Source organism: Hippopotamus amphibius, chromosome 12 (genome assembly GCF_030028045.1).
Source record: "Hippopotamus amphibius kiboko isolate mHipAmp2 chromosome 12, mHipAmp2.hap2, whole genome shotgun sequence".
Classification (NCBI taxonomy): Eukaryota; Metazoa; Chordata; class Mammalia; order Artiodactyla; family Hippopotamidae; genus Hippopotamus; species Hippopotamus amphibius.
The window spans coordinates 75,903,568-75,915,917 of NC_080197.1; the positions used below are offsets into that span (position 1 = coordinate 75,903,568).

At 52.3% G+C, this 12,350-nt stretch overlaps 1 protein-coding gene across 3 annotated transcripts in view; it reads left to right on the top strand.

Annotated features, from left to right (window-relative positions):
- Nucleotides 1–1,568: 1,568 nt before the first annotated feature.
- The window catches only part of VWF (von Willebrand factor), a 130,755-nt gene continuing 119,973 nt past the window's right edge, over nucleotides 1,569–12,350 (top strand). For 2 of the 3 annotated variants that reach the window (XM_057702122.1, XM_057702123.1), the window contains exon 1: nucleotides 4,486–4,642. In XM_057702122.1, coding sequence (XP_057558105.1) covers nucleotides 4,516–4,642 — 127 coding nt within the window. In that variant the 5' untranslated portion in view covers nucleotides 4,486–4,515. Of the gene's footprint in view, nucleotides 1,957–2,949; nucleotides 3,005–4,477; nucleotides 4,643–12,350 lie in introns of those variants that run through there. The other variant, XM_057702124.1, reaches the window with a different exon arrangement.

The following is a 12,350-nucleotide window of genomic DNA, read 5'->3' on the forward strand; positions in this document are numbered from 1 at the left end:
TGTGGTGGTGTGTATACAGTGTGTGTAGTGTGTAGTATGTGTGTGTGCTGTGTATGTGGTGTGTGTGGTGCATGTGGTGGTGGTGTGTTTGTGGTGTGTGTGTAGTGCGTGTATATATGTGTGTGTTGTGTGTATGGTGTGTATGTGGTGTGTGTGGTGCATGTGGTGGTGGGGGGTGTGTGTATATATGTGGTGTGTATATGGTGTATGTGGTGTGTATGTGGTGTGTGGGGTGCATGTGGTGGTGGTGGTGTGTGTGTGTTGTGTGTGTGTTGTGTGTGTGTATGTGATGTGTGTATGGTGTGTATGTGGTGTGTTTATATGCAGTATGTGGTATGTATGTGTCTGGTAATGTGGCATGTGTGGTGGTGTGTATACAGTGTGTGTAGTGTGTAGTATGTGTGTGTGCTGTGTATGTGGTGTGTGTGGTGCATGTGGTGGTGGTGTGTTTGTGGTGTGTGTGTAGTGCGTGTATATATGTGTGTGTTGTGTGTATGGTGTGTATGTGGTGTGTGTGGTGCATGTGGTGGTGGGGGGTGTGTGTATATATGTGGTGTGTATATGGTGTATGTGGTGTGTATGTGGTGTGTGGGGTGCATGTGGTGGTGGTGGTGTGTGTGTGTTGTGTGTGTGTTGTGTGTGTGTATGTGATGTGTGTATGGTGTGGGTGGTGTGTTTATATGCAGTATGAGGTATGTATGTGTCTGGTAATGTGGCGTGTGTGGTGATGTGTATATAGTGTGTGTAGTGTGTAGTATGTGTGTGTGGTGTGTGTGTGGTGTGTGTGTATATGTGGTGTGGTGTGTGTATGTGGTGTGTATGTGCTGTATGTGCTGTGTATGTGGTGTGTGTGGTGCATGTGGTGGTGGTGTGTGTGTGGTGTGTGTGTATATGTGTGTGTTGTGTATATGTGTGTGTTGTGTGTATGGTGTGTATGTGGTGTGTGTGGTGCATGTGGTGGGGGTGGGGGTGTGTATGTATGTGATGTGTATATGGTGTATGTGGTGTGTATGTGGTGTATATGTGGTGTGTGTACGGTGTGTATGTGGTGTGTGTGTGGTGTGTGTGTGGTGTATATGTGGTGTGTGTATGGTGTGTATGGTGTGTATGTGGTGTGTGTGTGGTGCATGTGGTGGTGCAGGTGGTGGTGGTGGGGGGTGTGTGTGTGTAAGGCCAGGGCACCAGAGGCAACTGGAAGCATCTTCGGGAAGAGTGCTAGCATCTGACGGTCCCGCCATCATTTCAGAAAGGCCTGGACTAGTGACCAGGCTCCTCATCTTTAACTTGCCCGTTCTCTGGCCAGGACCCAAACGGACGGTTCCCGCCGGGGCCGTGGGGACCTGATCCCGCACACCTAGCCGGACAGGAAGCGCTAGCTCTCTCCTTCCTCCAAACACGCAGCTACATTGGCTTAGGTTGAGGTGTTTTTCCAAACTTCCCTGGAGCCTGGCCCTGGAAACCGGATCCAGAAGCTCTGCTGCTCTGCCCTGGGTTCCTCCCCAGCCTGGACCAGCCTGCCCCGGACCACCAGCCTGCCTCGTCCTGCTGTCTGTGGGGCACCGTCTGTGGGAGGACCAGGGCCTGTGAGGGGCACTGGGAGGGCCGGGCAGCTGCTAGGAGGCCTCCCACCCACCCGTGCAAAGCCTTATCACCTTGGAGGTGTCGCCGATACCATTTCCGTTCATTGTTTCCTCTCAGTCAGCAGGAGCGGCCTATCCCGTGCGTGGCGGCTCACAGCTACTGTGGTGGGAAGGGGGGGGCTGACGGACGTCACGACTTGGGCTTTATCTCCCCTTGGCCGCAGGGAGTCTGCAGCCTGGGGATCGCTCACCAGCAGGACGGTCCCAAGCCACAGCAGTGCCCAGAGAGCATGGCCTAGGGCGGGCGGCACCACCAAGGAGGCTGAGTTTCCTGAGGGGCCTTGGAGTCACCCGCAGCCCCCATTTGCAGGGGAAGGTACGGTCTGTGGGGAGATGGGCTGGCTCATGGTGGGAGGAAGATGCAGGACTGATTCCCACCCCTGGGGAGCCGAGGTTCTCAGTCCCTGGGCTAGTTTGGCGGGAGATTCACAGCCAGGGCCCCTCCTAACGCCGCATCCTCCACTGGCCTCTGGGGGTCCTGTGGCTGCTTCTGTGCCTGCCTGGGCCTTACTGCTGTGACACTTGACCAGACAGGACAGGAATGAACCTTGCCTTCACCTCTAGGAATCTTCTGGAAGCAGCCTGATGTACCTGTGTGTTGGGCACCTACTCTGAGACCAAACCTGGCCATATCAGACATCAGAGTGTTCCTTCCACAGATGTATAATGGATGGGGTTTTCCTCTCCCTTGTGTGGCCGGAGGGGGGCATTGGATGGGAAAGGAGACCACCCCCCCCCTCCACCGCCCCAGGGAATCTTAGGTGACAGACTCTGGGTGCTGGGTACTGTGCTAAGTGCTGGGGTGGGGATGAAAGAGGAGCTGGTGTACATGGTGGGTGACTGACGCGCAAGCCTGATTCCTGAACCTTCTTGAAACTGGCTGCCCGTGGTAGGAGCAGAAGCGTGAGACAGTGCCTGCTCCCCAGTGCGCTGGCAAGCATGAAAGGATGAAGAGGGGGAAGGAGTGGGGTGCCCCAGCTCTGAGCTGCGGCGGGAGCTCAGGGAGTGATGGAGGTCAGGCTGGCCTGGGGGCGTGTAGAGGCTGAGCCAGGCCTTCCTCTCGGTACGCCGCAGGGACCGCTGTTTGGGGAAGGGTGCCCGGGGTCCTGGGTCATGGTGAGTGACTCTTGGGCCTGGCCCTGGCCGCAGGATTTTTTGGGGACAAGCAGTTCATGTTTAAGGGGCAAATGGAAGTCATTCTTTTCTCTTGATTAAAAAATTCTCCCCACTTCATGCACGGCCAGTAGCAGGTGTGGGCAGCCACCTGTGTGTGCAGCGATGGCCGCTCACCTCTCCTGTTTCTCCGCAGATGAGTCCTGCCGGGCTCGCCACGGTGCTGCTTGCTCTGGCCCTCGCCTTGCCAGGTAGGTACCAAGGTGCTGCCACTCTTCACTCCTGCCTCAGGGCCATTGGGAACCACACCCGCCAGGGATCAGCAGGTGTGTCTGGAGCTCACCCGTGTGCCCAGCCCCATGTTTGGCTCGCGTTGGGCTGCTGGGGTCACTGGTTGCCTGGTTAATTCCTCTTACGAAGGTTCTGCAGGGTCCACTGCCCCTGACTTGTGTTTCTCAAGGAGCAGGTATCTGCAAATGTCTTCTCTGACTGGGGAATTAAGAAGCTCCAGGGCCACGTGGAACAGTCCTGTATGATGGGGATGGAGGAAGGGGAAGAAGGAATCCAAGACTTGGGTAGATTATTAGCTTTAGAATGGATTGTGGAGCTCATCTAGTTGTACAGATGTACATCCCATAGTACCGATGAAGAGACAGAGGGTCAGAGAGGAAAAATGACTGCTCCAAAGTCACAAAGAACCAAGATCAGAGGTCTTTTCTCCTGGGTCCCAGGCCAGCTCTCCTTCACTGTACAACACTGCCTTTCTTCCTTCACTGACATGCTGAGTCTGTGAAAGGCAAGAGAGACCCTTTTCTGACCCTAGTCTGACCCTAGTCTCCACTTAGATGAGCTTGCTGCTCACACGTTAGTCTGGGGCAAAATGTACATTTGTCATACCCTCTGCATCTTCCTACCAGGTGGGTCCCGTGTATATCGGGGGATCCACAAAACTTGGAGATTGACTGCTGTGGTTTCCTACCTGCCAACACACACACACACAGTGTGAGGGTGGCAGGAGCTAGCATATGACCCTGCAGGACTTAACAAACACTTCACAGATTCTCTGTGTCAGGCACACAGGTTGATCTGTTTAGAATCTGATATATTCAAGATATACCAGTAGATTAATACACAAGAATGCTCATTACAATCTATTTACACATCAGAAAACTGGAAAATGCTAGAATCTATACCAAATACATTTTGATGCAAAATGTAATGCAGCCACCAAAAATCATGTTTTGGAAGTATGGCATGATAAATTCTTTACAATGTATTGAGAAATAAACAGGTTATAAGTAGTTTGCTCAGTATGCTGACAAATTTGCAAAAAATTTGTAATTGTATATACACAGTAAAATAGAAATAAAAGATAAACACTAAAATGTTAATTCCAGTTATTGCTGAATGTTGGTTACAGATGATTTTAACTTCTTTTTACCATTCTTCCATATTCTCCAAATTTTCTCTAATGAACATGCAGTACATTTAGTATCAGTGAATACATGTCATTAAAATGAATGGATTTCCTGAAAAACAGTTCTTCCATTATTGCTGAGTCCTGGGTCATATTTGGGGGCTGAAAGCAACAGTTCTAGTGTCATTTAGGATGGAAGGTACTTTTCCGTGGCCTGATTTCTAACAGATGCAGCCTCATTTCTACCAGGCTGCAGTGGTTTGGGCTGGTGGTGCCCACTGTGCTCACGTGTGGCCTTTCCCTCTAGGAGCCCTTTGTGGAGAAGGGACTCTTGGCAGGCCGTCGATGGCCCGATGCAGCCTCTTTGGAGGTGACTTCATCAACACCTTTGATGAGAGCATGTACAGCTTTGTGGGAGGCTGCAGTTACCTCCTGGCCGGGGACTGCCAGACACACTCCTTCTCACTCGTGGGTGAGTCCGGGGCTCCTGACGGGAGGAATTCAGAGCCGGGGACAGCACAGCTCAGCCCTGGCAGGTGGGGGCCGTGGGGATCGGGGGTCGAGATTCTCTATTCTCAGGACAGTGCCTGAGTGGAGAGGATGGTGAGGAATGGCCTCTCCGTGACGTGGGGATTCCCCCGGCCTCTCCGTGGGTCTCTTCCTGTGGGAGCCTGGTGGATGGAGAGAGTCTTTGTGCTTCTCTGGTTGTGTCTGTTGCTCTGGGTCCAGGCAATGCTCTGGAAGCCCCAAAGCATCAAGAGAAACGATGACCCGGAAGGTGGTTTGTAACAGCCAAAGCCTATAGAAAGGGGAAGGAAGGTTGCGTGCTCTTGCTGGAATTCAGAGTATCCGCTGACATTGAGCACCTCCTGTGTTCCTGGCAAAGTGCTGGTACCTTGCCCGTGTTATCTCTGGGCCCACGCAGCAGCTCTGAGATGCAGGGGCAGGGGCCATCACCCCTGCTTCACAGGTAAAGAGCTGAGGCCCAAGGAGGTTGCGTGATCCTCCCAAGGGCTGACAGATGATAAAGGAAGAGCTGGATTTTGATGCTGGGCTTGTCAGGAAGGATCTTTCTTCTGTATTAAGGAGAGAGGATACTTTCCAAGGCTGGGGGTGGGGCTGGAGGCAGTGATGGAACATTGTGGTTTGGCGACCTTCACACTCTAACAATTAACGAGATGTGTGTGGTGCATGAGGGAGGGATGCTACAAAACCCAGCAAAGGTGGAGTGCTTAGCCTTGGCGGGAGGAGGGGGCAGCGGTGGGGGAGGGAGATGGCAACGGACAGACCCACACTGTTACAGCAAAATTTTTCGTGACAGTTGTTATAAGGACAGTGAGGAAGACTTACTCAGGAAGGACCACTGCAGTGAGGGTTTTGCAGTAGGAGAAAGAGAAGGGCTGCCCTCTGAGTATAACACGGATGAGTGGGGATTTATAGCCAAGGAGCCTGGTGAGGGTTGCTGGATGGAAAATGACTAAGAGGAAACAGCAGGGGGGTGTGGAGGAGTCTGGCTAATCCTGACAGGATTCTTGCTGAAGGCAGGCCGGGGGATACAATGTCCAGGGTGGGCTACAGGAATGTGATCGGATATTGAGGGTAGCGGATTTCTGCTAAACAGACGTGAAGGATTCTTGCTAAAACTGGACGAAGCAGGCCAAGGACAGAGCCCAGATGGGGACCTAACCTAGCAGAGGGCTCAGAGGAGCCTGAGTCAGGTTTGGTCAAGGAGATTTGGTCAAGGAGAGCGTCTTGGTCAACATCCAGACCCACATGTGAGATGCAAGCTGTAGGGCTCTTGGGGTCGTTACTCCATCAGTCAGGAAGGAAGGGAACACCACCCTCGGTGTGCCCGACGCTGGGCAAAGTTCTGCTTGGTTGCTGAGTGAGCTGACAGCGGGTCTTAGCTCTGGGTTCTCCTGCTTCTTTCTTTCAATTAATTAATTAATTAATTTTTGGCCGCACCCCCATGGCATCTGGGATCCTAGTTCCCTGGTCAGGGATCGAACCTGCAGCCCCTGTGGTGGAGGCGTGGAGTCCTAACCATTGGACTGCCAGGGAACTCCCATGGGGTCTCCCGCTTCTTTGACTGCCCCACTTCCTGCCCAGCTTCTCTGCCCCCCCACCCGCCACCCTACCCCGCCTCTGCTGGAAAACCTATCCCAGTGCGACTTCAGTGCTCTGGACTTCCCTGGAATGCCATTTTCCCTACTCCGCGAATCCCTCAAGGACAAGAACAATGTCACCCTCATCTTTGTTTCCTTAGCTCCTGGGGTCTCTGTCAACACCGAAGGGGGGAATCCAGGAAGCACAGTGCTCTGTTGTACCGAAGCGCTGGTTTTACGAACAGCATGGCATGCTGGTCGTGGGGAGGGGGTTTTGCTCCTGCCGTGGGGACAGCAGGAGCACAGGGAAGAGTCTGGAAGGGGCGTCTGTGGGTGCTGTGCAGCCCAGTGTGGCGGGAGCCATGGTTCCCTAACTCCAGCGCACATCAGGCTCACCTGGAGGCTGGTTAACACAGATTGGTGGGGTCCCCCCCAGGGTTTCTAAGTCAGTGGATCTGGAGTGGGGCCTGAAATGTTCATGCCTGACGAGTTCCCAGCTAGTGCAGATGCTGCTGGCTTGGGGCCCCGACTTTGAGAAACACAGACCTGGGGAAGAGTGGGGTGCGAGACTGGGTCATGAGGGGAGGCGGAGGGGACTGGCCTTTGCTGTCTGATGGGGGAGTTTGGTTCTTGATTCTGCAGGCGATGAGGGGCTCGTGCAGAGCCTCAGCAGCAAGCATCAGGAGGAAATTGGTTCTTCACCAAGATGGTCTTGAAAGGGAGAGAAGCGGGAGGCAGGGTGGCCTTGGCCATGACGGCCAGGACCAGAGACTCCCCTCGGGCATGACGAATTGAGGAAGTCATCCTGAACTCTGAACTCTGGGGACCCACTTTGCTTCAGAGGCAGCAGTGGAGAGAAAAAAAAAACCCTCACCTTCCCCAGGAAGCTGAAGGCCCAGGTGGTCTTTCTCCTCAGGTGGTCCCGATGTTAATTTTTGGTGGATTTCTCCACCTTAAAAGTCATGGTGCGTTTGTTTCATTTGTTTTTTCAGAGTCCACATGTAAGATCATACAGTGTTTGTTTTTCTGTGTCTGCCTTATTTTGCTTAACACAATGCCCTCAAGGTCCATCCATGTTGTTGCAAGTGCAACCGTGGGGACCTGGGGGCATGTCTATCAAGGTCAGGGTGACACCGACCCCTCTTCTACACAGCCATGCGGGTTGGTGCAGAAGTCTGGCCTCTCTGGTCGCCCACCTCGGGGTTTCAGGGGCCGAGGAGGAAGGGCAGGGCTGAGTTAGGCCTCTCTCATTCAGAGCATGTCTGTGGGGTAGGCCCTCTCTGTCCTTCTTCTTTTCTTATAGCAGCTTGCTCTTATCAAGTGTCAATTTTCTGGAAGGTAATTGGCCTAAGTCAGGCTGGGTGACTCACATTTCAATGTAGATTGGTTTAATCCCCACCTCCCCCCAAAATCATGCTGCTAACATCAGAGAGCGTGGGTGGCTCATTTCTCTGATTTTGGTGGTGGTGGTGGCAGGAGGGAGAGAATCTGAGGAGCTGGGCTGCGCAGGGGGCCTGGCACTGCTGCTCTGGGGTCTGGAGGCGCTGGGTCAGGGGAAGGGGCCCGGCAGTCCTGGATGCTGCCGTTCCATCCTGCACGCACAGCTGTGCCCTCCGCCACGCCTCTGCTCCATTGTTCTCCAATAACATCCTGTTTCCTAGCCTCAAAATCACAAATTCCCGTTCCTCTCCTGCGGACCTTGTTCACATCCTGGGTAAAGTGTTTGTGTCTGAGCACGGAGGGCCACCTGGTGCAAAGGGGAGGCCCCTTGCCCTGATCTTGGCTCCTCGTCCGTCAAGCTCCATCCAAGGTCCCAGGTCAAGTCTTCTAGCCCGCCAGCACGGGGACCTGGGAGAGACCTTGGGAGCGCTGGTGGCCCCCGAGCCACGCTGCTGTTTGGGATCTGGCTCCCAAACCAGCCCCGAGAGAGCCCCGGACAACCAGCAAGGTTCTGAGCGAGCTCCCAGCCTGAGCCTGTGTCTCCACGGCAGCACGTGGCCGGGTCAAACCAGGTCGCTGTTACGCGACGTTCATAGCTGTTGATGATGATTGCTGTTTTGGATGATGACGCCTGCCTCGGAATCCCAGGAGTGGAGGTTGGAGTGTTTGTTAGAGATGCAGATTCGTGAGTCCCACACTCTCGAGTCAGAGAAAGCGCTGGGGTCTGACTCCACTTCCAGCTGCCACCTGCTTCCTAGGATGCTCCTCGCTTACCTGGGAAGGAGCGAGGGGCACACTTGCTCCCTCACTTAGAGCCTCAGTCCCTGAGTTCAAGAGGCCAGACAGGAGATGGGCCCGGGGGGGGGGCAGAGCTTCCGTGGCTTGCCTCTGGGATGGGCACTTCGCCCAACTTCCTGGCAGGTGCAGGAAACGCAGACCTGCAGCTCTGCGGAGCATGGGCGTGTCCCCCGGCCCTGGGCTCACTGGCAGTTTCTTTTCTTTTTTTGACCGCACACTGTGGCTCGTGGAATTTTTACTTCCCCGACCAGGGATTGAATCCAGGCCCTCGGCCGTGAGAGCGCGGAGTCCTAACCACTGAACCTCCAGGGAGGTCCGTCGCTGGCAGTTTCTAATGGCTCATCTTCCTAATGGCTGCATGTCATCAGATGCCCTCCCGAGTTCTGCGGGGGGGGAAGGAAGCAAATAAAACATAAGGCTGATAGAGAGTTCTCCCCTGCATTAGTGGTTAACTGAATCCCGAGTGCTCAGATGCCCCATCAGGTGGCTTTGTATTACAAAGGGAGGTTTGGACTTGGAGTTAGAAAACCCCAATGTGGGCTCTGCCCCGTGTCAGCCGTGTAAACCAATAGTTCTTAACCAGGGTGATTTTGCCCCCAGAGGACACTTTGGTGCTGTCTGGAGACATTTTGGGGTTGTCACAACTCGGGAGAGGGGTGGATGCTAGTGGCATCTGATGGGTAGAAGCCAGGGATGCTGCTAATTGTCCTTATGTACAGAGTGGCGCCCACAACAAAGAAGTATCTGGCCCCCAATGTCAATAGCGCCAAGGTGGAGAAAGCCTGTTGTAAACGTGGGCCTCAGTTTCTCCATCTGTAACATGGAGTCAGTCTAGGTCAGTGTTTTGCAAACTGAGTCACAACCTACGAGTCATAAAGTGAATGTAATGGTTGCAACCAGCATTTAAAAAGTTACATGGAGGACTTCCTAGGTGGTGCAGTGGTGAAGAATCCGCCTGCCAAGGCAGGAGACATGGGTTTGAACCCTGCTCTGGGAAGATTCCACATGCCACATAGCAACTAAGCCCGTGCGCCATAAAAAAAAAAAAAAAAAAAGTTACATGGAACAGAATAGAAGCCATCAGAAAGTACCAGAGTACAGGGCTAGGGTAGGGATGTTATGTGAATTGTGTGTGTGTGTTCACTGGGTCATGAAGTCGTCGCGTATTTACTCCACTTTCTGGGCAAAAACATTTAAAAAAATTCTTTTATTGAAGTATAGCTGAATTACAATGTTGTGTTAATTACTGCTGTATAGCAAACTGACTCACATATATATATACACACACGTTCTTTTTCATATTCTTTTCCATTACGGTTTATCACAGGATATTGAATATAATTCCCAGCGCTGTACAGTAGGACCTTGTTGTTTACCCATTCTGTATATAATATTAATAGTTTGCACCTGCTAACCCCAAACTCCCAATCCAACTCTCTCCCACCCCCCTCACCCCCTCAGCAAACACCAGTCTATTCTCTATGTCTGTGAGTCTGTTTCTGTTTCGTAGACACGTTCATCTGTGTCCTATTTTAGATTCCACATGTAGGTGATATCATATGGTACTTGCCTTTCTCTTCCTGACTTACTTCACTTAGTATGATAATCTCTAGTTGCATTCATGTTGCTGCAAATGGCATTATTTCATCCTTTTTTATGGCTGAGTAGTATTCCATTCTGTATATGTACCACATCTTTTTCCATTCATCTGTCAATGGACATTTAGGCTGTTTCCATGTCTTGGCTATTGTGAATAGTGCTGCTATGCACATGGGGATGCGTGTATGTTTTTGAATTATAGTTTTGTCTGGATATATGTGGGCAAAAACGTTTTAAAGCCACTTGTTTAGATGGTCTCCAAGCTCCTTCATGCTGCCACAGTATGCGTTTCTGAATTGAAGCCTTCTCATTCCAAACCTCCCCTTGCTGCCCCAGCCTTCGGTGTGCATTGCCCGCTCTCAGGCCCCCCTTGGCCGTCCAGGGACAGGAATTCCACAGCCTCCTGTAGTTCTGTTCTCACGGGGGATCCTGATCCCAGCATCCCTGCCCCCACCTCTGCCAACGGTCCCCTGCCTCATGTAGCGCTGGGCCCCGGCAGTTACCGGCAGTCTCCTCAGCTTCCAGATGCCACCCCTCTTGGGGCCACGCAGAGGCCACCCTTCAAATGCTTAAACCAGCACCTGGTTTGAGTCCCAGCTCCCGTCAACACTCACCAGCTCTGTGATGATGGGCAAGTGACCCCGAGTGTCAGCTACCTGCTGGACTCAAGTCCCACGGTGGGTGGAGTCAGGCTGCATCCCCTTTTACCTGGAAAGGGTGGGAGCTCCCTTGCACCCCAACAGTGGGAGGCGCGAGGCTCTGTCTCACATTCTCCTGGTTCCCTCTCGTTTGACTTCCAGCTGGAGTCTTGGCTTGCCCAGCCTGCAGGCCCTTTCTTCAATGTAGTAATGACCTCTTGGCTTTCCCACAGCACCTGTTGAGCCCTGCTTCCTGTGGAACAAGTGATTGTTTAGGTGATCTTACATCCTTGAGAGCCTTGAAGAACTACATCTGCAACTGCAGGATGGTGGCTCACCCCAAGCTGCCTGATTTCAGGCAAAGTGTTCCCTACTCACCCTCCAGTAAACACCCCCACCCCACCTCCCACCCCACCCCCACTGGCCGACTAGCTCTCAGGAGCCCTTTCTGAATCCTCATGATGGGGAGGGAGCACCTTTGAGGAGAGGCACCCAGGGTTCCTCTCCTGTTTCCAGGAGTGAGATGCCTGTGGCTCAAGGTGATGTACTGGTTGAGTTACCCAGTGAAGCAGGGGAAGAACCGCCCATCTCTCTTGAGAATGGGGATGGACAGGAATTGTACTGATGAGGAGGAGGTGGGTTCTGTGGATGGGAGGAGACTCCAACCTCTTGGGCTCATTGTACCTCTGCCAACAGGCAGGTGGTGAATGGGGCTCCCTCCAGGCTGGGGTGTGGTGATCAAGGTCAGCTCCAGCAGAGGCCGGGAAGGGATGTGGTCATTGGCCCATTGTGAATGTCGAGGGGCAGAGAAAGCTCCTGGGAGGCACCACAAACTGAAGGCTGTTGCCACTCTGTCCCATTTGTTTGCTTTTTTTCAACATTTTATTATGGAAAATTTCAAACATAAAGAAAAGTTGAGTGAATAGGACAACGAACACCATATACCCATCACTCAGATTCTACCCTTAACACTTGAGTCTATTTCTCTTATCACTTATTATTTTTTTCCTTTGACTAATTTGCTGTCAGAACATTTGCTCATCTTTGGAAAGATTCACTTGCTGCAAAAACAGTTGCAAATGAAAATGCAGTTCGGGCAAGACTCCTCAGTGGGACAGGACAAAGCCCTTCCCCGTGGTTGGCACCTCCTTTGACCCCTGCCAGCGTTGGTCTGGGCTCTGCAGATTGTGGCTTGTGGGCTGTGGGTGGGCTCTAGGAGTGGGATTGCTGGATCATATGGCAACCCTACTTTTAGTTTTTTGAGGAACCTCCATACTATTTTCCATAGTGGCTGCACCAATTAACATTCCCACCAACAGTGTAGGAGGGTTCCCTTTCTAAGAGAACGTTTTAAAAAACACATCCCAGAGTTCCTGTCACCAATAATTCACATTGTGGCTTTGATTTGCTGCCTTACAGTGCATTTGACTCATGCTTATATTATCTGTATACTTTGATTGTAAACTCCCAGAAGGAAGATGTCAGGATTTTACATTTTTCTTTAGAGAATTACAAGAGACTACTAGAGGGGTATGTATCCAGAGGGCCCTTAATCAATATTTTTAGATGAATGGAAAGATGAGGGAGCAAATGAGATTTT